Raw genomic sequence first — 27,202 nt, 5'->3', positions numbered from 1 at the left:
CAGCGTTCCTCCTGGAGATAACCCTTACCAGATCTTTATCATACAAAAACCAGCCAGAACCTACAGGCAGTAAGAGCCACCTGCTTGAGGTGCACATACTAGATCTGCTGCTTCTTTTGCTGGCCAAAACACCACCAACAAAATGTTTTGGTGCTCAGTTCTTGCAACACAAAGAAAATTTTCAGGTTTGCATACCCCTACAAGCTCTGACTGAACTCTTAGCCTTTTTTAATATTGTAAAACTCAGAAGGTGTGAGCTCAAACATGTCTAAACTATAGCAGACTTTAAATTTAATTAAATAATTAGATTTAAATACGAGTCAAGTTTCTTAGGAAATCAACCACTTCCATATTGTGTTACAACAGGGCAGTCCTTGGACAAGTTAAAATGACTGGTGCTGTCTTATGGTTTTGAAAGTCATGTGACTTTGGCTCCATAAACTAGTTTTTTAACAACATCTCTCAATGTTAAGTTTTCCTATGCAAGAACACAACTTAAGGTCTGCCCCGATGCCACATGTCACTGGGCAGACTGCCTCTGTCACAAGCCTAGTGATCTGGAAGGGATTTCTGAGAATTTAAATATTCTCTTTTAGTTCATCCCACAGTCAGAACAGGTATCATCCCAAACACCAATTTATAAGTGTTTAGTTGCATTTATTTTAGCTTTTTCTGCCTTCACACTTACAATAAAAAAAGTACTAAGATATTTGAAGTAGAGAATATCTGCATACTCAACACTAAACTATAAAGCAGCTGAAGAAGCTCAGGGGCTCAGTATTTTTTATTACACAGGTGTTCATTCTCTTATGTTCTCACCAATTTCTTAATATAAAAAGCCCCATATACTTAGATGAAAAAGTAAAACAGAAGAGAATACAGTCTTTAAAAGAGTGGTCTGCAATTAAATTTCAGTAATAAATACTACTACATTAAAGTATACAAAGAAGAATACATAAACAAAAGCAGGAAGGCACACTATCATTTTTCTATCAGTAAAAATACAAGATCAAAACCTTCAGGTTTCTCTTTTCAACTGATTTGTACCAACAACCACCATTACTCAGAAGTGTTTAGCATCTCTTTCCTCAGGAAGATGTTAAAGGTTTCTGTTTGGTTTCTCCTCCATGGCCCTCCAAACAATAACCACAAACCTCAAAATTAAAAGTAAGGAAGATTATATCAGCCAGCCAGCCCAGTGATGCCAGTGTGAGATTATTCCCCACAGTGCATTTGCTAGAGCTTAATGCAGCCCATACTGTGTGTCCTAACACATTATGCAAATGACACACATATAAAGGAAAATGTCTATCTCAAAGTGCACCCCTCCACCAACAGCCGATCTGTAATTAGCCATGTCCTCTAAGGAGGCACCTCATTCACTCTCAGCAAAGCAGCAGCTGCTGGCAAATGGACATAAAGAAATTTAGAACAAAAATAAGCCCACTACCTACACACCCAAAGGTAGATGCTTCAGGTCACTAGCCAGAGTCAAAATCTAAACAGCTCTTTGTATTTTTCCATACTGCCCACACAGAACCTCTCATGCTAGCACCAAATATTTACTATCATGATTCATATCAGGCTCTCTCAAACACCATGCTGTTCAGAGAGCTGCAGAAACAGCTCCTATGCTTCACCCAAATACTTTCTGAACTACCAAGTTTTCAGTGCAAAAATCAAGAACAGAAGACATAAAAAAGCAACATTTCCTGCAGAACACAATTCACTGTGTGAATTCACAGAATGATAATAGGGTACACCAATTCAGAAAGATGCAGTAGCTCCCCAGCACAGCTAAAGAGATGCAGAGAACAAAGCATAAAACTGTGCCTGACTTTTACTTTCAAGCTATTGAGAGTTCCAATATCTAAACTCTGGTACCACGTCTCCAGAAGAGTTCAAATCTAACAGCATTGATAAACCAGTACATTTATTAAGCTGCTTCACCATTACTAGCCAAAGATGGTAAACAACAATTCACAGGAGAAGCTAGAGTTCCCACGTAACTGGATTAAAAGAAAAATGTTTCACCTTTGGGGGAAAAAAAAAAAAAAGTGCAATAGAGGAAGCCTTCCCATTAAAAAGATCTCCAAGTATTTACAATCTGTATACATAAACCAGCTTATTCCACCTTGCAACAGTAAGACAAGGCACTTCCAGGTTTACAAGATGCATTGAGACCCTGATGAGAGCACAGTCAAAGCCTATTTAATGTCCCTGTTCCCAGTCATCCACTGCACTTCTGCACCTACTGCTAGGTGATGGGGAAAAAATACCACAGTGTCTTTCCAAAAATATTAAAAATTACAAGACTTAAGAAGGATTTGGACAGGAGAAACACCAGACTGCATAACTCCCATCCACTGTGTATCTAATATGCTTGGCACAACATATTATTCAGTATATATACATATATTACAGTAGGCAGACACTTCCTCTGTAGCAAGGCCCTAAATTCAAGGACTTGATGACATAACAGGCTCTAGTGCCTTCTATAACCATGGAGCTATACCTAACAGATCATAACACTGACTTCTGCAGTACTACCAATTCAGACTGTTTCAACACCAATTTAGAAGCCTCACCAACTATACTAGGGCTAGCCAATGCTTTAAAGAAAACAATTATTTCCTGTCATTAGAAGGGGTCAATCTGTTTTCATTTAACATAATTTCCTAATTTTTTGTATCTGCTTCCTATCTTATGCAATTTAATACACAAACAACTGCAAGGAAGCATGTAACATGCAACCTCTGAATGATAGAAAACCTTGGCTTTCCTTATAGTTGTTACCACAGGAGGGAAAAAAAAAAAACACAAACCCACCAGCTACGAAGCATTATTATGTATTTCTAACAGGTTTGTCTAACACTGCTACACAGACTTCCTTTAGCAGAGATACAGAAAGTTTTTCTTTTTGGGACACTCAGAGGTTGCACATGTTCATATTCTATTCATATGTACTTATTCACCAATACATTAATAATAATAATTTTTAAGGCCAGCTTTTACTCTTTTCAGAGCCCACACTGTTCTGTTGAGTTACCGTGTGGTCATACACATACAGGAAGATACATGCGTACAATTCAAGAGGGACAAGATCACAAATTAACAAAGTGTCTAAGATTAAGTAACTTCTCTTCTCCAACTTTCTCTTAATTTTGTATGCAAGTAAATACAACTGAAAGAAATAATGAGTCTGAAACAGCAGATGATATTTTCACAAAAGTTAACACAGTGCTTTGATATCTGTTACACCTGTTAAAGAAAAAGCTCAACGTATACACTGCATGCAGTAAATGCAATTATCTTCTACTGATACATTCAAGATATTTTTCAGTCCATCAAGCTTCCTTTGCAAAAAAAATCCAGTCATTTATTGAATGACTGCAGTCAACAATGGTATTTTTGGGAAGCAAAAAGTCACTCCAGAAAACATCAGATGAAACTACATTTGAAAGCATAACCCTTCCTTTTCTTGGAGCAAACATTTGCTGCTTTAGATCGCTGCTTCTCAAATATGCAATATTTCCTCATCAAAGAGGTCCATGTTCTGTCAAGTTATCTTAGGCTTACTCTTGACATAAATGAGTCCAGAAGTCAGAGTTATGCTTGCATGATTAAACAGGATTTGACTCACAGTTTTGGATAGCTGCAGCCACAACTCCTAGTAATACTGGTATTTATACTGAATTTATTGTCCCTTGATGCAAGGTTTGTGCAGAATTCTCTTTCACCTTCTCTATCACCTATATACACTACAACTTTTGGTATTGTGCATTATTTGACATGTGAAGTCTTACAAATGCATTTCTCCAGTTCTGATTTTAACATTATGGTTAAACCTTCTAGCCTTTAAGCATCAGGCATAGAAAAAGGACTGATCTCCAACATGGCCAAGTTCCAAAGCAGTTTATGTTTGCCAGCATAATTACATGAAGACTGAAATGCAGGATCAAAATACAGCTCTTTGGTTCCTGTGTCTGTATAGCAGAGAGACAGAACAGCTGGAAGTCACCCCTTAAAATTTACCAACGTCATCTCAGCCCAGTTGTTAAAATAGTAAACGATCTACTAATTAGCGTGAGAATGTCAATCATTTTCTATTTTTAGCATCATCATTGCCCTTCTCTGGTTCTTGACCCTTTCCAGAACAGGTTTCTCTCCAGTTCACGCAGTTGTGCTCTCTGGTAAGGTGTAAGGAGTAAGAATATTGTAGGGCTTTTCTCCCCCCTTCTGAAGTTGAATAATCATGGTTACAAAGCAAATACTAAATAAATCCTGTTTTTTTTTTACAGAAGTCTTTGAAAACATATTCCTAGCTATAGCCAAATACAGAAACTCTGAGGAATCTCTAAAGACAGTCCACTATTTGTAGACAAAGCAGCCCCGCTACCCCCTAAGCCCCACATTCTTAATGCAAATTTGCAGTAATGTTTTAGAAATTTGCAATACACATCTGAAAGTATGTGTGCTCTAATCAGTTTTGATAGAAAAATATTCAGATTTGGTATTCATAAACTGAGGAAGCAGTGTTGTTTACAATAAAAATTTGGCTTTTAAAGCCACAGATGCTGAGGTTATTTTTTTCACCCTACATTTAAAACTCCGAATTTAACTTCAATACAGATTAACAGAAAACTGTAATGCAAACAGATTTAGCAACTCTTTCTAAAGTAGTAGAAGAGATAAAGCACTTTTGTTGTGCCTTTCTAGGCAGAGGAAAGAAGATTAAATTTACATTAATGAAGAAGCCAGTTCCAGCCTCAAATCTGGACAGGCCTGTAGATGGGATGCTGTGACTGAAGTAGTACTGCTTGTACCTCAGGCAGGGCTTAATCACTCCAGCAAAACACTGCTACAACCTGACCAAACAGAAATAGTATATGCCTATTAATCTAAAAGCCAGAAAGAACATGCTCTCACTTATCTGTCTTTATGAACATAAGCTCGGCAATTCTTGCACCAATTTGCAAACGTGCGTCAGATTTCAAACAGAATGGCAAACAGCCCTGAGAGTCCCTGGCCCTCTCTGCCAGCTCCCCCAGGAGCCCAGAATGTATGATCCGTCCCTTTGAAACGGTGCTGTATGCTCAGACAGGAGCCTGTGTGCAGCCTCAACATGCAATCTTTGTTCTCAAGAATCGTTTCAGTGAAGGGGCTCCAAAGAAAGACAGACCACCAGGTATAGTATCAAAGGTGAAACAAAAACATGAAGCAAAAAAAAAAAAAAAAATAGAAATCACAGCAAGGCATGACCAACTGGAACACAAGAGTAGACAGGTATCCAAGCCAAAAAACAATTAACAACCATCATATGCATTACCTAAGGGAGTCAAATCATGTCCTCAGTTCTGCCACCTCTGTATGCAAAGAAACACAGAAGCTCTAGCTTCAGTCAGACATTCCCCTCCTTTGTCTGATCACTGATCTTGAAGCCAGGGGACAAGTTTTTCTGTTCTTGATCAAATCTTGATGACTATATAATTTGCTGTACATTTTCAAAACCTTAAGCTGGTTGAAAATCCTAATTTCTGCTGCAACTCCCTTGTTCATGATGAACACAGGCAATGCTTGGGAGTATCCCTCATGACAGCCTGCTGTGTATATAGGGCTACAGCTGAACATTAAATGTAGATGAGTTAACATTGCATTACAATGCAAGCACCATATGGGATACAGTGTCCAGAAACCATAAATCGTTTCCCAAAACTGCTAACACCTTGTTTATCAGTATTAGCACACTATAAAACCCTGCAACTGCAGCAACTTCATCAAAAGCTAGACTCCTTTTTTTTATAGTAATTGTTTCATTAAGAGTATTTTCTGCTTCTTTTCAACCAAAAAGTGTTTTTTACTGTTAAATCCTAGTAAGGCTTCAGTTAAAGTGATTTGTTCACACACAGCACATCAAGCACTGTACACAGTAACTGTTCCATCAACTGCACTGAGACAGCACACCCAAGCCACAAATTCTCACTCTTCCAGCATTTTACATCAATCTATAAAAAAAGCCATAAGAAAATAAGTTGTACTTCAGTATACATATTGCCGCATAGCTTAAAGTAACTTCAAAAGCATTGCAACCTTGATTAGATATTCATGAGGGCAATCTACATTCAAGCAAAGATTATGTCAGGTCTGCTGTGATTAAGGCAATCATTAGTGTGTGTGTTTTCTAGCAGTTACATTTGAACTGCAACATACACAGATCAGGCAAAACAACAGTCAGAGAAGTCGATTTTGCAATTCCATACCTATCAGCTGTCCACAAAACAACAGCTTTAATATTACTAGCTTCAAAAGTGCCACAGGCCTCGTTAAGGCTTACAACAGTAGCAGTAGGTTGATTATGACAAGTACCAGTGCCAAGAAGACAAGCAGTCTCCAAACAATAGAATTTAAAGGCAGATTTTAATTTTTAAACTTGTACATCTGCTTTCCCCTCCTTTTCTCACACTGTTTTAGAAATATTTAAAAGGAAATTCTCTGCAAAAATAGTCTTGTTTTCAGCTACATTTTTAAAGAGGACATCAGTAAGAATAAAGCATGATTAAATCTACATACAAATTATTAATCTTAACTTATTACAAATTATTAGTATCTTCTGTTTTCTTAAGATTTGTATTTCGTCCTCCCCTAACTCACCTCTTTTAAGAAACTATGAAGCCCTTAATTGAGGTTACAGCAGTAAGAAAAATGTTAGAATTCCATATGTGCCACTTTTAAATGAAGCAAATGGGTGAATTCAGGATAGCAGTGAACTAAAAAACTGTCTCCAAAATAAAACAAACCCAAAAAAACCCACCACCAACACAAAAACCATCCACACTTTATGTGGGTAGTTCTGTAGGTGTAAAACCACTTTACTATATTTCAATTTTCACCAAATAAAGCAGGAATACCTATTTTAAAGGCAAACATTTCACAGTCCTACATAGGTTAAAGTCAGCTTGCTACCTTTGGCACATAGGTTCTAACTTTTAATAAATATAAACTCAAGTTTGTCTTCATAAACAAAGTTTAATACAGATTTTGGAATAGCTCCAGTGAAGCTGTACATGTATTTTGTTGCATCTGAAGTCACAGTTGCTCCACGGACTTCTATTTCTAGTAACTGGGAGTACAGAAGGAAGCACCAGACACGGTTCTGAATTAAAAACTGTGTTGCGAGTCCAAACACGCAATGGTGCCACCACAGGGTGTGCAATGAAGTTTTTTAACTGAACACAGAGGATCGTTACAGCAACAAATGCTATGTGATAGAAACTTTCAATATAAGCCACTGAATACAGACAGAAGGCTGACAAGTTCTGCCTATAAGGCCAAGACCTGGCCCATATTTTTTATTAAATAGCACCAGGGGTTAAGTGTGACGGAGAAGAGAAAGGGGAACGACGAAGACGTTCCCCAGTGCTCCTGTCCCTCAAGGACGGGGCAAACAGCAGTGGGCACGACGCGGACAGGCTGAATGTGGGAGCCACACGGCGCCAGCTGACGGCGGCACCGGGGGGGTACGAGGGGATCCCACGGAAACCGCCGCCCCGAGGGCGAGGCCAGCGGCCGCTCCGCGGAGCGGGAAGCGGAGCCACCGCCCGGCCCGTCAAGCAGCGAAGGCGCTCCCGCCTCCCGGCCCAGCCGCGGCGCCCCGACTACGAAGCCAGCCCCGGTCGGGGCGACCGCCTCCCCTCCCGCCGCCGGGGAGCTGCACGCCCGTATTGCTCCCAGCGTCCAACTCCCAGCAACTCTGGGGCGGGCGGGCAGGAAGAGAGAGGGAGGAAGGGAGGGAGGGAGAGAGGGGGCGGCCATTAAGCCCGCTCCAGCCAAGCCGTTCCCCGCGGCGGGAGGCAGCCGCCCTACCCGTCGCTGCGTACGCGCGACCCGCGCCCCACCCGCCCCCGCCGCTCCTACCTGGCCACCGGCGCCGTTGCCGCCGCCCGGAGGGGGCTCGTTGTCTCCATCTCCGCCGGGTGGCCCCACTGCCCACTGGGTAGCCATTATTTCATTCCCGGTTACAAAGGAGGCGCAAATCCTCTGGAGCCCACATCGGGGAAGAGAAGTGAGGGAGGAACCAGCGCCAGAGCGACTCGCGCAGACCCGACGCGACGAGGCCAGCCCCGCCGCCGGGGAGTGGGGCTTGGCCCCTTCACGCAGCTGCCATAGGGAAGCGCGCCGGGATGGCCCTGGGCTTCAGCTGCGCTCCCCGGTTTCTCTCTTCATGGCTGGAGGAGGAGAGAGAGCAGATGTGTCAGTCCGCGGCGCGGGGCCGCCACCGCTGCCGCCTCCTCCGCCACCCGTCCCTTGTTAGGCTAATTGCACCCGCTCGTCATCTTCCTCTTCCTCCAGCTCCTCCTATCCTGAGCCCCAGCCGCGGGGAGGAGAGGGAAGGCGGAGGGAGGCGGGAGTCGCCCACTCCCTCCTACTTCGCTACGCTCAGGCGTTCGTGCGGCGGGAGGTACTGGGAACGAGGGAATGCTGCCCTGGGCCGCGGAGGGAGGGAAGGGGGTCCCGGCTGAAGGCGGCGGTAGGGCGGCTGCTCCTCGCCCGGTCCCAACCGAACTTCAATCAACTGGTGGAGGAACAGGGAGCAGGGAGCTGCGGGGCAACCCGTTCACTGAGCCGGGCGGAAGCCGCCGCCTGTTCGCTGTCCTCGCCCTGGCCGTAAGCAGCTCTTTGACTGGGGGCCGAGAAACGCACAAATTCCTGTTAGTTAACGGCAACAAAAGAGCTCCCGGGCAGCAAAGAAACCCGACCCCCCCCCCTCGCTCGGTGGAGCCGGGCTTTTGTCTCTGACGAGAGCCTACCGCGCTTGCAGGCGACTCCCTTCCCTTTCCCACCCCCCTCTCCGTCGACGTAGCCGAAGCCGTTCACGATCAGACCACCGCGCCCCACGCCCCGCCTGCCGCCCCTCCCTCGGGTCTCCCCCCTCCCTTCGCACAGACGCGCCGTTTCGCCCCGACAGCGGCAAACAGGCGGCTGCTCCGGGCCAGCCGTACCCCCCGCTGCCAGCTCCGCCGTCGCCAATTAGGTTGTCTCGGCGCTGGGGGCCATCGCGCCGCGCCAGATGCGCCCGTCGCACTTCCCGGCCACCTGGGCACCGGCCTCGCCCACCGCCGCGGGCGGGGGCCGCTCGCTGCGCTCCGGGCCGGCCTCGGCGTGAGGAGGAGCTGCCGGGCGCACCGGCGGAGGCTTCAGCCAGCGCCCTCCTGAAGGCGCGGGGTTCTGCGCGGTTTAACCGCCTCCCCCGTGCCGGCGACCGCTGTAACTGGCCCAGTGCTAGACCTCCTTGTTGTCCGCGGTCTCCGCGCCCGAGCACGGCTCCCCTTTTCCCCCGTTCTGTTAGCCCCCCGCCCCGAGAAGGCCCGACCGTCCGCACCAACACTTCACGGCTGCCCCCGCCCCTACAGGAGCGGGGGAGGCCATCCCCGCCAGCCCGCCCGAGACCGCGGTGGGCCCTGGCGCTCTGACCCCCTCTTACTCAGCGGCCCCCGGGGCTCGAGCCCCTCAGCGCCGTGGCTCCGATGAGACCCTCCTGGCGCTGGCAGCTCCCAGTGCTGGGGCCGGTGGGGAATCAGTCCCAGTCCCCTTCCCCCGCCTCCAGGCTGGCGGTTTCTGTTCCCTCCAAAAATCCACCCACCTCTTCAGACGACACCACGAGGGCAGGAACTGGCTCCCGGCTGCTTTCCAGGGCACCCGCCCTGCGTCCGAGGAGCCCCGCGGGGCCCGTACCCCGCCGCAGGCCTCCGCCCGGCAGCACGCCCTGAGGCTGCGGGCGTTGCCCTTTTCGGGACTGGGGAGGGGGGGGAGAGGGTGTGAGGGCCACGGAGAAATAATCTCACTTTCCGCTCAAACTCAAGATTCACTGCTCCTGTCTTTCACCTGCACCACCTGGCCTCGTGAGGCCCTGGAAGGCCTGGGACGGGGCCAGGCTGAAATCCTGAGGCCCCACCTCGGCATGTGGGTAGGTTAGTTTTGTTGTCTCAGTGAAGGTGGTAAACGGAAATGTTTTCCTTTACTTCATCAGTCGTTATTGGAATGTGCAATTTAGGTTTTTTTCCCCTTTTCTAGAATGGTTATTTTCAATATAGGAGCTGGACAAGTAACGTTTATCTGAAAGGAAAGGAAGAGAAAGCATTTGTAAGAAATGGTAAAGGTCTTGTGTGACATGAAAGGCCGTATCTTGTTTGTGCTCTCAAAACAATGATGATGTTATGGGTTGTGGGTTTTTTACTATGCTACTCTAAGTGGTTTCTGAAAAGGGATGACTGGCCTGGTTATCCATCAGCTACTCACATCAGCATCAGGATTGAATATTCAATATATAATTAGGTTAGAGCAAGGCTAGACTAGATGATCTTGAAGGTCTTTCCAGCCTGAGCAATTCTACGAATCTATGATTCATATCCAGAGAAAACGGGGAAAAAGCTTACCTATAGTAGCTGGAGAAGTCTTGAGGTCCAAACGCTGATCCTTATCAACAAAGGTCACACCAGCAAGTTTAAGAGGGTCTTAAAACTTGAGGCTTGTAACACTGATTTAGGTGCTTACCAACAATTCTCTGCTGCCATGGCTTTCAGTAGGTATGTGTAGTTGAAAACCTGTATTAGTTTCTGAAAAAAATAGTTCATAAATTTTTAATGTGAAAGATTACTTTGTGACTGCACCTGACCTGGATCAGAGGTTATATATGCATATTTTAAATAAGCATACTGCTCTCCATCTGGCAGTCTATAAGATGGTTCTGTCCAGCTTCCTAGTTGTTTCTCACTGTTATACAACAGTTAAAGATTTATTTGCCATCCAATCCCTGAGCCAACTGTTTTAATGTTGTCTGGTCTGTGGTTGTCAAGAAATTGAAAAGACCAGAGTTAAAATCACCAGAGATTTTTGAAGGGTGGAGAAGAGGAATAGTCTGGGCACCTTTCCTGTTTAGAAGCTGTTATCAAACATAACCAAGAAGTGTAGTTGTGTGCTCAGCTGCATACTGCTCACTGTAATGTAGTCATCATGTCAATCTGCAGAACACTGTCAAAAATCTCTGATGTCTTTAAAATCAGTTTCACGTATTGATAATGATAATTAAGAGCCACAGTACTGACTCAAAATTTAAATTACCATCATAACTAATATCCTTGTAGAAAACTGTCACATTTTTACAGTATCTCAGAGAGATTAAACCACAAGTAGCCTCCAAGTGATCATTAATTATCTATCAAGTCTCTATTTATATCAGCACAGCTACATCAGCACAATGACAAATCTTCCATTTTTACTTTGCTTATTTGTCAAACAATTACAGTAGCTTTAGCTTTCATCTCCCTGTTACGGTCAGAAAATATCACAGAGGAAAATGTGATCCTTGAGTCACAAATTATTTCATAGCGTGACTGAGGAAATAGATCTTACTATTAACTGTGAGAAGGTTTTATGTAATTATTGAAAGAACATTTAGCAAATCTTTATTAAACTGTGTACTTCGTTTTCTTCCTCTTAATCACAGTGTTCTGTTTTGTTGTAGCAGTTGTTTTTGTTTGGGACACTGGGGTGTTTTTAGGACTTCCATGTGTAAGGCTATGCTGCTGTAATTTTTCATTCTCAATGTAGTGTCATAGTTACAACAGAAAAAGTTAAAGGAGAAGGCAAACTTTCAGCAACATGTTGTTATCTTGGATTCTTAAGATGCAAGCAAAAACTCAGAGTGCCTTAACCACTCTTGAAAGTGATTTAATAAAAGAGGTTGCAAAATCAGAATTAGAGTAACAGAACTATAATTTCACTTTCTCACCTTCCAGCCTGAAGGTGTTGACACATATTCACTTAGCAGACAGCTGCAGCAGCTTAAAGTGTTAGCACCATCCTACTGTTTATTATCACTCCATCCTAAAGAGTATCATTCCCACAGGAGAGCTACTGCAGACATCTTTGAGCACATCTCAGCCACGGTAGTGTGAAGTCTAGCAGCTGAATTTAAATTGCTGAGGCAGGTAAAACTAAGCCTGCACTTGCAGTCCAGGGGCTGAGGTGTGCTTAATCATTAGTTTCAAAATTAATTTGACCAGCTAGACTGGAGGACTGAAATTTATTATAGTAAATATGTTTAGGTACATTCTTCCTCCTCACATGATCCTCAACATCTTCCTTTAGCTTGACCCACAGGCATGCCTTTCTCTCACAGGCACACGTGTTTAGACATCTAACCTGCACCTAGCCCACTGTGAAGTAGCTCCCTCCACAAGCAGTTATATTGTCCCTGCTGTCTTGAGGGCCCTGTCCTTCTCACCACCTGCATCCTACCATGCTATGTCAGACCTGAGGTGCCACAAGCAGTGATGAGGCTCTCTCAGCATCAGTCCTAAATGCTCTACCTGTGAGAGAACATGACTGGAGAGAAATGGGAGTTAAAGTGAGAGCAGGTTTCTAACAGGACTTTTTACCTTAGATTAGCGTGGAGTATCTGGGTAGGGTGGATTAGATAGCCAGTATTGGAATTGAGCAGTAATCTTGGGTATTTTGTGCTGGGATAAAGAGAAAACTAGAAAGTCTGCAAAATAGGAGAAGGTGCAACTTTAACAGGACCTGAGTTTGGGGAAAAAAGGAGGAGTGAGTGGGAGAAAGTATGCCTTCAAGCAACTAGATGTTTGTACTGGTGTTGGCACTCAGAAATTGTCACTTGGAGCTGTTGAGGCAATTATCATTCTGATAACACTTCCTACCACAGACCCCAGCTGCACAGATCTCACCATCAGGGCCTGCTTTGAGAGGTTCAGGCTGAACAGAAACACCTCTGGACTCTCCTCTATTTTGGAGGTAGTGAATCCTATATGCTCCCTGAAAGTGTCTGTGAACACCCTGTGAGCACAGACTTTTCAGTGTGTGGCCAGAGAACCAGTTGGCATCAGTCTAACAGCTTCCCTGCTCCCAAAGATGTTGACAGGTACCCTGCATGAGAACAGTTCATTAGGTTCTCTCCAGAATGGAAGATCTAGAAGTGGATGACACACATATTTTTCATTAATTGCTATTTCCTAGATACTACATCCAGTAGACACTGTAGTGAGGTGTGCATCTTGAGAGCATTAGTGTGTCATTTATGAGCTGGGAACAGTGGTGAGCTTAGGATCACTGATCAGAGATGTCCAGAGATCCTGTGAACAGAGAGGTAGCAACAGAAAGTAGAAGTCTTTGCAAAACTTGGCCATCAAGGCACAAGAAATAAAACAGGACACAAGAGGACTGCACTTCAGACATCCAGAGAAGGATTAATCATTTGGAGGAAAATTCAGATGAAAAAGAAAATGGATATGCAACAAAAAGAAGAATGTATTGCAGGCATGGAAAAATATATAGCAGAGGCTCCAATCTGAGATATGAGATATTGTCATTAGTGCCTCTGGATAACAAGATGTGCAGAACAGGTACAGGGCAAACCTGCAGGCAAGTATTGGCTTTGAGCAAAGGGGAAGCAGAGTCTCCTGTGAGTGCCTGGGCACTGAGGCAGACCAGAGCTGGCATCATCAGGCTCCCTGAATAGAGGTGAGATGGAGAGAAAGATTTTCTGTAAGACCGTAAGTGTGTCACTGGTTACTAGTATGTCCTCCAGCACTTAGCTGGGCAAAGCAGCCTCTTGCCTTACCCTGTGATCTTCCTTCTTGCCATAGCTGTCAAGTACTTGAGGCAGTGAGACAGTTTGAGTGTGACATTGCATTGATGTGTGACAGGTCCAGGGCCATGAGGTGAAGATCACTACTGGCTGTGCTCAGTGAGGCTGTGAGGATTTCTTCCTATACCCTCCTTAGACTTGCCATTGAGTAGAGATGTGCATGGGAAGATACCTTTTCCTTCCATGTAGGAGCTTCTAGGGTGTATATCCTATTCTGTGCCAGGACAGCTTCACCACCCCCTGCTTTGAGGACACCTCAGCATCTTTCCAGTAGCATCATGAGACCACAAAACTTATCCCACGTGGTGAGTAATGGCCCCGGTGTCCTGACCTGAAATGTCTGTAGAAATAATCAGGCTGTCCTGTACCAGCTGCAGGATGGAGATTGTAGATGAGGGGAACAGTTGATTTTGGGTCAGCTTTCTCTGAGGTTGGAAACTGGGTCTTGCCTTTCAGTGGTACCTGGGAGAGATTTATTTTTAATCCAGAATAGGTGTTGCTGTTGTTCTCCTTAGAGACAGAGGAAAATTGTGTGTGTGTGCCTGTGTCCGTGCATTTGCATACATAAGCCTGCAGTGTCTTTGCAAAGAGGTGTTATGTGACCATCACATCCGAGGAGTATATCTGTGCACACACTGAAGCCCATGGTTTGGAATAGGAGACAGTGAACTGCATACTCTCAAAATATTTTGTGGGTTTGAGGGTACTAGCAAAGATTAACATTATAGCTTGGGTGAATGTAAGCACATCTAGTTCTTATCTTGCTGTATTTTAGGCAGAAATGAGCCATTTGTCTTCTGGCAGTCATCTGCTTTTGGGAACTAGCTTGCTACCATATGAAAATCAATGTCTTGGCTGATGTGCCACTCTTCAGTATAGTCTTCTCAGATAAAGCTGAGGTGTGAAGGGGGAGCTGTGTCTGCAAGTATGTTGCTCCTCATGCACTCAGGGTGACAATGTCCAAAGTGCAAAGAGAAACCAGGAGCTGACAGTGAGATGGCTCTTCCTCCTGGACAGAATCACTGATCAAGCAAGGAAGCTGTGTTTGGGTAGGAGGCCCTTTTTCCTCAGAGCAAGGATGATCAAGTAGAGCAGTTGGTTGTTCTTCCATGAGAAAAGTGTCCAAAACAGAGATATTGCTGATGTTTTGTGAATTCACAACCGATTTTGGTGATTATTAATGCTTCTCTATGTGTCTGCTTATAGTCTCCCTGAGAAAAACATGGACGTGTTTGTGTGAGGCTGATGCACTACTTTCACAGCATTCAATCTCAGTGGTTCACACCAACCATCCCTGATATTCTGAGTCTGGGCTTTGATACATTTTGGTGTGTTTGGAGTATTAGTATATCAACTCTGACAGCAAACTTGGTACTCCGTAAAGAAATATGAAATTGCTCATGCTTGCAGGAATTTACCATCATCCAGCCAAAGACAAAAACGATTTCAAGAATAATTCAGTCAACCCAGGGGAATGAGTTGCACTGTAAAATTTAAGCAAGTAGGATTATAGTAGCTAGGAGGAGCCCAGCAGAACTCACTTTACTTTTAAATTGTATTATTCTCAATGAAAAGCCTCTGAAACACCCTGACACCATAAGGAAAGCAAAACTCTTGTTTTTCATCTTTTGCTGTTGGAAAGTATCACTGTGGAATAACAACTTGTTTCTGGAAATGCCATGCCTGTTTACAGCAAGATTTCCTAATTTTGTAAAGGTCTAGAGGAAAAAGAGTATCACTCCCATCTCTTCTGCATTCATTTAAATTATATACACTTTCATTTGTTTCAAATTAGGGAAGTCAGAGTCTAACAGCTAAAGTCATCAGCCTCAGATCTGCTGAGGGTTTATTCACTTTAGGTCAAACAATATTAACTTGTTTTAGAAAGTCAGCAAGGACCATTAGATGTGTATCATTTTCCCTCAGAAACCCTCTTGTCCCACACACACAGTTTAAAACAGTTCAACACAATAAATATCCAATCTATTTAAAACTGGCCATGACAGAAAAGTTTAAGTGCTTGAATGGCAGAGAAAAGTGAAATTACTATTTGGATTATCTTAAGTCCTCTACTGAAACAAAAACTCTGGTTCTGTGTCTGGTTCTGTGTTGTTGACTGGGAGGTGATAAACCAGACCTATTTTGCAAAACGTTTAGTTTGACTACTGAACAGAAAATTTAGGTGAAAGTAGCTGGTGATGAATTGACAACAGCGTTATCACTCCTTGCTTTATCACATAGTCAGCAGCTTGATCCACCCCTTAGTAAAATGGTGTTTCAATACCACACAAGTGCTAACAGTCATCTCCAAAATTCAGGCTACCCATCCCAAATTTCTTTTGATTATCCACAGCTTCCCTCTAGATGGACAAGTGTGACACCTTTCTCCTGAGCCCTGCCATTTAACAGATCTTCCTCTATAGCTGGAGCTGGATCAAGGTAGTTTTCAGGCATTAAGAAAAAGCTCAGGGGTAAAAATGATGTATTTTTGTCATATGAATATACTGATTTTGGAACCCTCCCTCATTCCAACAATGACATGCTCCACCCAAAGGCAATGCATCAGTTGCTGCTTTCTTATTTTGCCTACCCCATCCAAAGAGCTTTTACTTCACTTTGAGCTCATCAGAGCCTCCCTACCAGATACCCTGCAGAAACCAGGTACTCAGCTCTTGCTGGCTTCTAAACCTGACTCCATGTGCTGCTACTTATGCTGACCGACTGCTGCTCAGCTCTCTTTTCACTGAAGAGACACAGGAGATGCTCTCTGGGACAGCAGGAGCCATCTAAAGGCCAGAAGGTCTCTAAACCAGTAAGCTGATTAGTGTTTATGGGGACTAGGCTCTGAAAGTGATATTACACTGTTCTGTCCTTTCCCTTTTCTTCTTTTTTTTTCTTTTCTTCCCACTGCTTTCCCACCACCCATCTTCCTGCTGGGGCTTTTAAAAAGTGAGATAAAAAATGGGGAGACAGTATCCAGGAAAACATGACCCCCTCAAAAAACCCTGTGAGGCAAGCTGCCTTCTATTTATGTCTGTATGGTATGAATTTTCCAGAAGAGGTTGGATTAGGATTATGTGTGGTGTTTTAAGAGCTAAACTGTCACCATAGCTTCCTGGAGTGATATTATAGCAGAAGTATTATAAATTCCATAGCAAGCTACAATACTGCTTTCAGAGAAAGGATTGTATATGAATGCTTCTTTCAAGGAGAATAAAATATTGAATTCATTCTTTTTCAGTGCTTTACAAACCTTTTGAACAAATTTCAAATGCTACAGAAGATGCTGGCTGATCAAAGTTAGAGATACTATCTAAAGAAGGATTCTGCTCCAGTTTTAGGGACTGAGAGAGACAACTGTGGAAATTAGGGATATGTGCAGTTGGGTCAGGTTCCAAAGTGGTTCATCTGCCAGTACAAAAAGAAAACAATGTAGAAATCCAGTCATGTAAATTACTACTAATAACAAACATAAATGCTCGTTAGTTTTCTGTAAACAGGCTATGTTTTCTGACTATGAAAATGGTAGTATATAAAAAAGAAACATGCTTTTGAATAGACTGAATAAAGCATTTGAATATAACGTATTTCTAGTGTGATTAAATTAATTGTTAGCACCCTCCACCAGTTTTTCTCTTTTCAACAGCAGTCTAAGAATTGCAAATCTAGACAAAAATCAATCCAGAAATCAGATCAGCAATATCTTAATGCTGGGAGAAGTCAAAATGAAAGTAATGAGATGAGGAACAAAGCCACGTTTACAGCATATTTTCAGTCCAGTCTTTTGCTGAGACATCCTCAGATGTTGATTTCAGAACTGCTTTCCCAGAAGAAAGCAGCGGCCAAATATTTTAACTCATGAGATATACTTGAACTTTTTGCTGCAGTATTGTGCTGTTTCACAGGCACCAGACTCCAAATGACTCCATGTGGATGCAAAGTATGTCCACACAAAGGTCATTTGCAGGGTTAGACCAAAGCTTTACAAGGGAGGCAAGGGGAAATAGTCCAAGTTAATTTAATTCTCAAGGCGGTCCTTAAACCCTAAGCAAAATACAGAACAAACTCTGAGCACAGTAACACAAAGCATTTTTCCTCAAAGGATAGGGATTAAACTTTTTTTGATACAGTAAGAGTAATCATTCCCTTTGATCAGATGGGACTATGCAACTGACTAAGGTGAGGGCCACAAGAATTATACACCTACTATAAAGGTGCCTTAATAACTGTAACTGATTAACAGAAAAAAGAACCCTAAGGGGAACACTTTCCTCCTTGATATGCTGTATTCCTCTTTGCTCTTCTCATTCCCAGAGCTTTAGAACCAGCTGCAGGAGAACCAGGTTCTGTTCTAGGTATGATGCACCAAGCTCCTTTTTTTTGAGACATCCTTAAGTTTTAGAAAAATCTTAATGAAAGCCAGAGAAAAAGCAAAGATTTCCAGCAGTCATAGTTTGTCCAACTTCGCTATTTACTAACTTTTTGTCTTAGTTTATAGCTTCTGTGTTCATCTAATCTGCTCTTCCCTGTTTATTGCTTTTCTTTTACAAAGAAACAGTTGTTAAAACAGTGACAGCACAATAATTTTCTCAAAATGTAGTCATATTGCCTTTTGGACTGCATGATAACTTCCCAACCACAAAAGAGTTAAAGAAAAATAAACAGATTACCACAACTTTCTGTCTTTCAAAACAGAGGTAAATAACAGCTGTGTAGAGCTCAAGTCCCATTCCAATTGTTGGTTGCTTTAACAAAGAGGATGAAGCAAGTGGAAACACTGCAGCAGTCATCTTCTGTTTTTTCCTCCTGCAGGATGTTTTCTGATTCCAGCTCTGTGGATTGTGCTCTTTTTGACCATGACAATATTGTTCTTACAAAAACAGGGAGGGCAGAGAGTGAGGCATGCTGCTTGGATCACTGGGAAAGGACTGTCTCCGTTAGTGTCTCCTGAAGAGAGCTACCTCAAACATCTTTAGCTACATCTGGAGCCAAATGGTTATTTCACAGACTGCTGGGCTGCCCTGCCTTTATGCTACTCTGCACTGAGGGAAGGTAGAGAAACAACTGACCTAGCCTGAGGTTATACCTGCTACTGGGACTTGTTGGACTTGATCTTAAAAGTCTTTTACAACCCAAACAGTTTTATGGACACTGGCACTTCTGGGCAAGGTGATTTTGCTGGTCTGTGATACCACTCACTCCTCACAGCATCCTCTGCAGCAGTGTTGCTGGAACACCTTATCACTGTCAAATCTGGCATTTGAGGCAGAGCAGACTGGCAGGCTGCTCTTAAACTGTATCAGGGCTCACTTAGAATCATGAAGTCACAGAATGGTTTGGGTTGGAAAGGACCTTAAAAATTGTCTAGTTCCAACAGCCCTGCATGGGCCCCTAGATCTCCCACTAGACCACGTTGCTCAAAGCTCCATCCAACCTGTCCTTGAACTCTTCCAGGGAGGGGTAATCCATAGCTTCCCTGTGCAACCTGTGCCAGTGTCTCACCACCCTCATAGTGGAAAATTTCTTCCTAATATCTAATCTAGATCTACCCTCTTCCAACTTGAAGCCATTACCCCTGGTCCTATCATCCCATGTCCTTGCAAAAAGTCCCTTGCCAGCCTTCTTATAGTGCCCCTTCAGTACTGGAAGGTGCTCGAAGGTGTCTCCAGAGCCGCCTTTTCTCTAGGCTGAACAACCTCAACATCTCAGTCTGTCTTCATAAGATGGCTGCTTCAGCCCTCTTGCCCCTCTTCAACAGACAAGGGGTCCACTTAGTAGCTAAATAATTTTTTTATTCTCTCATAAATTCCAAAACCTTGGTCTTGTCATCTATGCTCTAGGTTTGGAGTCTTTACTCATTTACATTAGCTTCCTCCAAGCTTTTTCAGTCTCTGCTCTGCTTTCCATTGACAATGCATAAGGTGCAGAATCTAAACGTTCCTTAGCATACTGGCTGGAAGTGTCTTAATTAAATGGATCTCATACTCCCTTTCTCTTTCTGGCTTTTAATGAAATGGCTTTCTTTTGGTTCCAATTCAGAGCAGGAGCACTGCTGAAATATTGAAAACATTAATGGATTAGCATAGTGTATGCTGGGTACTCTCTTTTGAAAATATGAATATCTGATGCACATTTCATTTAGCTCACTGTGAAGACAAGATTAAGGGGCTCTTGTTGCAAATAAAGGTGGTCCACCATGGCCACTGTAGCTAACTGCAGGTGCAAGCAAATCCTTACAAATCTGCCTGCAATAAGACTCCTTCTGAGCAAACAGGGAGTCTTAATACAACCCCCTAACACCCTGAGGCAAAGGAAATTTTCTGCCTGGCTTGTGCTCTCCAAGAGCACTAGGCACTGAGGATGGCATTCATGACATCTGATTTTACCCATCTATGAATTATTAATTTGATTAAGCTAATTAGCTAGGCTCTCTCAGTAGTCCATGAAGATACAGAGAAGCTGACCAGATGGGTTCATACCACTCTTTAAGATGGCTTGCATCAGTTTAAGTCTATTACTTCACTGACTTCTGGGAGAGCCCAGATTACTGTAATTGTAGTGATGTATTATTAGTCCATTTCCTTTTTGTACAGCCTTATATTGTGAGAAGTACAATAAACATAACACTTTATTCCTGTGTATAAAACAGCATCCCTTTGATGACTAGCAGGGGGGAAGCTCTGTAACTCTGCTATAGATAACCCCACATATACAAATATTAATTATTTCTGTATTAAGAAATAAGTATGACATGAGTTAACAGTAAGACTTTCAACCAAGTGTGTAGGGGGATTTCTCTCCTGGTAGCATTACTGTTAGAACTGAGTATATCAACTGAGACATTTAAATTATGTTAATTTGTTATTTCCTATTATTTTGGCTTGTCACTTTATATATTGCCATGCCATTTTGCAGGGTGAGAGCAACAGTGTGACTGTGCTACAGGATCTGTATTACTGGAGATTTGCTTTTAGTAAGGAAGGATTTTCTGCTCTGAGCATGGGACCAGGACTTGTATTTTGAAAGCTTCTGTTAAAGTAAATGCTTGATTTTCAGTTTGGTTTCATTCATCGTGTTAGAAAACTTATTAGTCTGTCATGGAGTATACCAGGAATGGTTGTGGCTTTGGAAACAATACACCTACTGCATTTAATTTTTATTGACATAGAAGTTTGATCCATTTAATAGTAATAAAGAAAACAAAGAATTGAGCAGTCATGTCTACTGCCATAAGAAATTATTAGAAGATCTTTCACAACTGGCTTGTGTGTAAGAGGAAGATAAAATATTAAGACATTATATAATTGACCTCTCTTGAGGTGAAGAGTTAAGCATCATGTACTATGTACCAAATGCATTGAAACTTAATTCAAATCTTGCCTTTTCACAATATACACTCTAGCAGGATTAGATTAGATTAGGTTTTTTGTTCACTGGAGATCAGTTCTCTATGTCAACATCATAGAAAGCTTTTCAATACAGGTATTCTCTAAATTATTCTCTAGCAAGGAGTGACTAAATCACCCTGCTCACTGCTGGACAAGGTAGTAGTTGGAGATGTGTCCATTTAATGGAACTGAGAGACCCTTCAGCAGTTTATTTTTCCATCCTTGTTGCCGTAAAGATGGCCTTCGGTGTGTGACTGAACTGGGACCACTGCAATTACTCTCCTGATGCTGCCAGCAAACAGCATGAAACAATAACTTTGTTATCCAAGAACTGCCACATTTATCACAGCTGGGATGTTAATCCAGAGAGCAAATGCAATTCAGGGTGTTACAAGTATGTCCTTATGGTTGAGTATATGGGAAGGTACACCAGAGGTCTAAGGTGCCATTGACCACTGTTGTGGACTAAAGACTAAGAAAAGGAATTTTGGAAAGGAGATGCCACTATAATCAAAAGTAGACTTAATTTTGTGAGTGTTAGCACTGCAGAAACTAGGATTCAGAGACCTGTCTAATACATATGAAAACAATTTGGTACTGAAAAAGGCCTTCAGGAGAAGCTGTAATATTTCAAAAGGTGCCAGAAAGTGTAAGCAGCTGGGTACAGCCTCTGTGGATCACTTGGTAGCAGCTCCTGCAAAGAGCTGCAAAGCCTGTGCATTTCTGACTGTATGTTATCCTTTATTTACTTGCCTTTGGTGTGAAGAAACAGAATTCCATGGGTTCCTGGGTACCAAAATTACAGCTGCACACTCTCTCATTTATAAACCCCTTTAGTTCTTCTGTGACAGCCACTGGAATGGAGCAGTGGTGGGCAAGCGTCCTGCAGCCTACTGGCAGCCAACATGCATGAAAGCAGCATGAGGACTGAAAGATAATCTGTACTGGATAATATACTGTTGAATATATTAGGTATTTTCCTTCTTGATTGTAAGAATCCCCTTTTGCATCTTTCTGTGAGGTTGGCATTAAAATGCTCCTGTGTCACAGGACCTGCAAACCCCACAATTTCTTTTTTTTAAAGACACTACATCCTGATAAACAGGATTTCTAGTAGTATAACTATGACAAGGAAGTCAAACAAGCAAGCCATCTCACACAGTCTTGTACTAGCCCATGGGCACATCAGGCTTCATTACTGCTTTCACAAAGCTACAGTGATATGATCTCCACTATAAAGACCTGAGGGCCTTAGGGATATTAGTAATGTGTTAGATATCCTACCCTATGTTCTTTATGAACTTCAGAGGTTTTTTTATAATTTTCATTTTCTGTGGAGAGATCCCTAGGAGCCAATTTCTAGTCATCTAACTGGTCATACATATAACCCATAATTACAGAATCTGTATTCAGTGACTGACACAATATTTATTTTACCGACTGTATAACTGGATGGAAGTACATGGCTCCATACTTATTTCAGACTAAAAGCATGCAGTGTTTAGCACTGAACCAGAGAATATCTTCTCCTGTTTTACCTCCAGAGTAGTTCTCTCATGAAGTTCTATTCCTAAACTAGCACATAGATGTCACTTAGAGACAGGTTGTAATGGGAAACATTTGCTTTTTGACTAGATTAGTGCATTTAAATGGATCAGTGATGAGATGCAGCTGTAGGGTGGAGGCTCTTTAAAAGCTGCACTTCTCAGTGCCAAATGTAATGAAATACGGATGACTCCCAGCTAACTTATTGTTGATCTTTATATGAGGGGAAATTTTGCAACATGAGTATTTGATACTGTGAAGCCATACTGTGGAAAATCAAAAAAGATGTACAGTGATTAGAAAGATAAGAAAGATAAATCAAGGAAGCAAAAGCTCACAAAATAGGTGAAGATAATATGAAATGTTCTGGAGACAATCAAAGATGAGAAACAAATTAAAAATGGTAAAACTACTAGGAAAAAAAGAGAGTAAAATAATAGAAAGTATAACAAATAGAAGTAATAAGGAAATTATCAGTAAAAGCCCGGGTGCATGCAGAATAACCATTATATAAGAAGAAAATTCTTCAGGAAAAAACTGTAAAGCTGTACAAATTCAGAGTTAAGAAGGCTAGCCTGATTCTGGACTGCTGACTTACCAACCAAGGCAAAATTTTTTTTTAATTTTTTAATTTTTTTGCTATGCTATACTCACAGATTTTGATTTGAATTGTATTCGTTACCTAAATTTACATATTCAGACATGTAAGAAAAAGGGGCTCTTGAAGTAATTCAGATCAATCTTCTTGCTTCCCAAATAATTTCCTTTTTCCCTCTGAATATCTACTACAGCCACTATCAGTTTATTTGCTTTGTCTCTGCCTTGAAGATGGGAAATTCTCAGGCATCTCATGCCAATCCAACAACAGTTCAAAGAAAATGAAGTCTTTTGCCAGCTGAGAACTGCAACACAGCACAGGGAGCTGCTGAGCTGAAAAAGAAACGACATGCAAAAAAAGCCCCTGACCTGTTGTCCTCTTCTGCAAACTGTAGAAAATGGAAACAATTCTGGAAGTAGCATACTTGAAACACTTTTTATCAGAGCCTTAAACTTACAGAAGGTTGTCTGTGTGATTTCCAATAAAATCCTCAAAATGTGACCCAGTTTGGGTTCACCTTTCTTCAGCACTTCAACATGGAAAGACTTCAACTTAAGCATTGCAGTAGAATTCAATTAGTAGTAAAAACATCTGTGTGTGGACAGAAAGGAAAACCATGTGGACTAATGCTGCTAATGGGATAACCTGTGGTGTTATGTAACAGAAGGCTTGGAAAGTGTAAGTGGACAGGAAGGTGGGTCACTTGCAGCTTCTCTGAACTTGCCTCATCACGTTCATTGCTTTTTTTTTCACAGCGTTTTCACAACTGTATCAAGGCTGATGTTTTTTGAAAAGTCAGTGCAGCTGGACCACGGGGATTTGCTAAATGAGTTGTTTTCTTGGCCTGCTGTTTTTGAGAACTGGAAACTTGAATTGCTCATGTGAAACAATATCCTTTTGAGGCCAAATCCTAACTGCATTAACTGTACGTGGAGTTGGACCGTGGCTCACGTGCAGCAGAGTGACCCATGACAACAGAAGCAGTTTCTAGCAAGTAGCTCAAGAAATCCGTGGGCTGTCTATGGCAGTCCCTGTTACAGCGAGGCTGCATAAAGCATTTTGCATTTTAAATTGCTTCAGCTCTGCCATCTAGGGGAGCTCAGCCCAACAGGGTACGTGGTAGAGGAAATTATGAGGAATTGGTCAAAAACAAAGGAGCATTTTGGCAGAAGGATCCTAGGACAGTCCCCAGCCGGGTCGGTAGTGTGGGGAGGAGGAGGGCCCGTGGGGGACTGCTCTGGTTATGCTAGCAGGTTGGAGCTGTAACATTACCACAACACAGAAAAATGATCAGTTGGAGCCACATTTGCATTTCAACCTCACTGTAATGAGAACACAGTGCAGCTGCAGGTTTGGCAGTCCTGCCTTAACAGACCCTAAACAAGGCATGTTATGTAATTTCAGAATAAGAGAAACTGAGACTAAAACCATCTTTTGAAGCCATCTAGTTCGGCCCTTTCCAATTCCAAATGGGTTGTTCCCAGACCTCTGTTTTTTTTGCGATTTATCTGGTCTATTTTAAATTACTCGAGATGGAGTTTCCACCACTTCCCGTGGGAAATTAGTCCATGGTCTGATAGACACGGCCAGGATATTTTCCTGATGTTCAACCTTCAGTGGTTTTTCTTTGTTCAGTTTAATCTCATTACTCCCAGTTATTCCCCATCGGTCAGTGCTAAGCACTCAGCCCTTCTCTTTTGTGTTTACACTTTCACAGTTGTTTTCAGAAAAATCTGGTAGGCTTGATTATATATTCACATTTGCAAATGCAGAGATTAAAAAAATACAAGGAAAGGATAGTACAAGTTCATCTTAAAGGACATTTTCAAGATGTAATCTGTTCACCAAACCTAGCTGAAAGCTGCTCAGGTTTTTTGTAGGGTACAGTGACTGGTGACCCCATACAAACTGACTGCCTCTTTCCTACCTGTATCAGACCTATGGGAACACAAGTTATGCAAGGTGGGAATAACAGATGGGGAAACTAATATCATGGTTCTATATTAAGAGGACACAGAAGCTAAAGAGTTGCAAGAAAATGTGTTCAGAATAGTGGCATTAAAAAAGATTACCAAAAATATCTCAATGTGGGTGCTGCACTAGCTCAGCTTAGGAAATACCAGACAGTAGCATGGCAATGAATGCCAGGGAGACAAGACAAAATTTTCACTTGGAAAGAATATGACAGCTCTGAAGTAGAAAGGCTGGTGAATCATAAGCATGGAGAAAGCTGCTGAATGGTATTTATGGTAAGATCTCTTAGAGGCAAAATACAGAGAGGGAAGAAAGGGTTATTGACCACAGCTATTTCTTGACTTTGCAGAAAATGCTGAAAAGAGAATGTCGATCCCTTAACACCTTGGAAGAAAGATTAAAGATGCAGAAGCTGAAATAGAACTGTGGAAGCAAAATGAAAGAATCAAGAGTAACCTGAACTCCTACTCTTGAAAGTAGGAGGCAGATGAGAGGAGGGAGCAGTAGTATTTGCTATAAAGAAATCAATAGACGCTTTTGTGGGACCCCTAGGAGATAAATGGGCCTTCCAGAAGCTCGGGCTGACACGCAGCATCAATGGAACAGTCTGTTCCTTGTTAGCCGTCATCATAAGGAAGCTGCTGAGATAGATGCACCATTCCTCCTGCTTCCCTCACAAGTTCTTGTCTTTAAAATAACTGAGTTTTACAAGTAACAATTTAAAATGACAGTTTAGAATTAGAACGATATACTCGTTTTACCTCCAGTTCTGAACTTCATGGAAGTCATGAGCTAAGCACCCTGATTCAGTGTGGCACATGTAGCAGAAGCTAAATCAGAGAAGATCTAGGGCAGAACTGAAGAAGAAAAACTATGAGCAATGATTGTAAATGTTCTGCTTAAGGAACAGACACACAGCAAGGAGGAAAGAGCACCTGCATGGGTGATGGGAGTCAAGGACAGGTTTCTTTATGGCAGGAGAGACTAATGTATCCTTGGGGAACATTTCTGCTTCCACCTGATATATGCTATTTCCTCTTTCACAGTGAAACCACTGAGGAGACAGTGAGAGAACACTTTTATCAGGGGTAATGACTATGATGACTGTGGCATTGACATTATCAAGGGCCACTCAAATCACATGTGCACAGGCTCCAAGTTCTTGTTCTTCACGCACAACCAAAAACATAAAGAATATTCAGATACTAAGTAGGACAAAAAAACGGTTGTTACAGGCTCAGGCACAACTACTCTGGGACCCTGCATTGCCTTCCAGCCCATCTGGACTGCAGCGAGGTGCAAAAGAGGATTCTCTGGCATATCTTCATGAGCTAAGTGTAAAGTTATTGTTGTTATGTGATGGGCTGGCGATAGAAACTGGATGAACTCGTCTGGAGACAGCAGAATCTCCTTTCAGCTCGCTCAGTCCAGATAACACCAAATAGAGAGATTGGCCCTAGCCAAAGACATTAAAGCCCAGAGCTGTATTTTAAAATGTCTTAATACATCCAGGTTCTGAATTTTAGATGTTTAAATCTGATATTCTCTTTTACTGTAGATAAACTTCTGTAATATGTGTTTAAAAAGAAAGTTTCTCTATGATCTCCTGCTTTTTTTCCTTATCTTTTTCACTCACTTCAGAGATCATAAAGTGAAGCATGGTATGTTTTCAATTTGACTTTATACAGTGTGGAACAAGCTGGGGGGACTGGTGGCTGGCTGGGATTGCAAATTGGCAAATAGGATCTCAAGTTTAACTTTCTGATAAAGAAAATTAATAGAGGGCTATGCTGATAGACATAGGGAGATTTTAAGCACTGCTTTAGGAGTTGCTATGTAAGTTTGATTTCATCTGGAAAGCAAGAGTACAAATATAGAAATATTGTACAGCCCAAAATCTAGTTCTTTTTTAATTCTGCATTTTGCAGTGACTCCACCTAAGCCATTTGTCTAGATATAATTTTGCTGGGCTGTAGTGGTGTGGAATGCAGTTTCACTTGGTTATCCATTTTAAGGATCAGCCTTCAACTCAAA

The 27,202-nt window shown here is 42.4% G+C and overlaps 2 protein-coding genes across 7 annotated transcripts in view; one reads left to right on the top strand and one right to left on the bottom strand.

Annotated features, from left to right (window-relative positions):
- ARHGAP21 (Rho GTPase activating protein 21) overlaps window positions 1-9,756 on the bottom strand; it is a 107,217-nt gene extending 97,461 nt beyond the window's left edge. For 2 of the 6 annotated variants that reach the window (XM_071735010.1, XM_071735013.1), the window contains exons 1-2: window positions 9,641-9,756; window positions 7,915-8,225 (exon numbers count right to left, since the gene is read on the bottom strand). In XM_071735010.1, the coding sequence (XP_071591111.1) occupies window positions 7,915-8,001 (87 nt within the window). In that variant the 5' untranslated portion in view covers window positions 8,002-8,225; window positions 9,641-9,756. Of the gene's footprint in view, window positions 1-7,914; window positions 8,786-8,999; window positions 9,123-9,481; window positions 9,596-9,640 lie in introns of those variants that run through there. The other 4 variants (XM_071735011.1, XM_071735008.1, XM_071735007.1 and 1 more) reach the window with 4 other exon arrangements.
- On the top strand, window positions 8,181-9,470 carry LOC139791897 (uncharacterized). The gene is made up of 2 exons (XM_071734411.1): window positions 8,181-8,458; window positions 8,819-9,470. Exons 1-2 carry the CDS (start codon window positions 8,181-8,183, stop codon window positions 9,468-9,470), a joined length of 930 nt encoding a protein of 309 aa, XP_071590512.1.
- Window positions 9,757-27,202: the final 17,446 nt, after the last annotated feature.

Source organism: Heliangelus exortis, chromosome 2 (assembly GCF_036169615.1).
Source record: "Heliangelus exortis chromosome 2, bHelExo1.hap1, whole genome shotgun sequence".
Classification (NCBI taxonomy): Eukaryota; Metazoa; Chordata; class Aves; order Apodiformes; family Trochilidae; genus Heliangelus; species Heliangelus exortis.
Note: the sequence above shows the minus strand (reverse complement) of the source record. Positions and strands in the feature narration are given on the sequence as shown.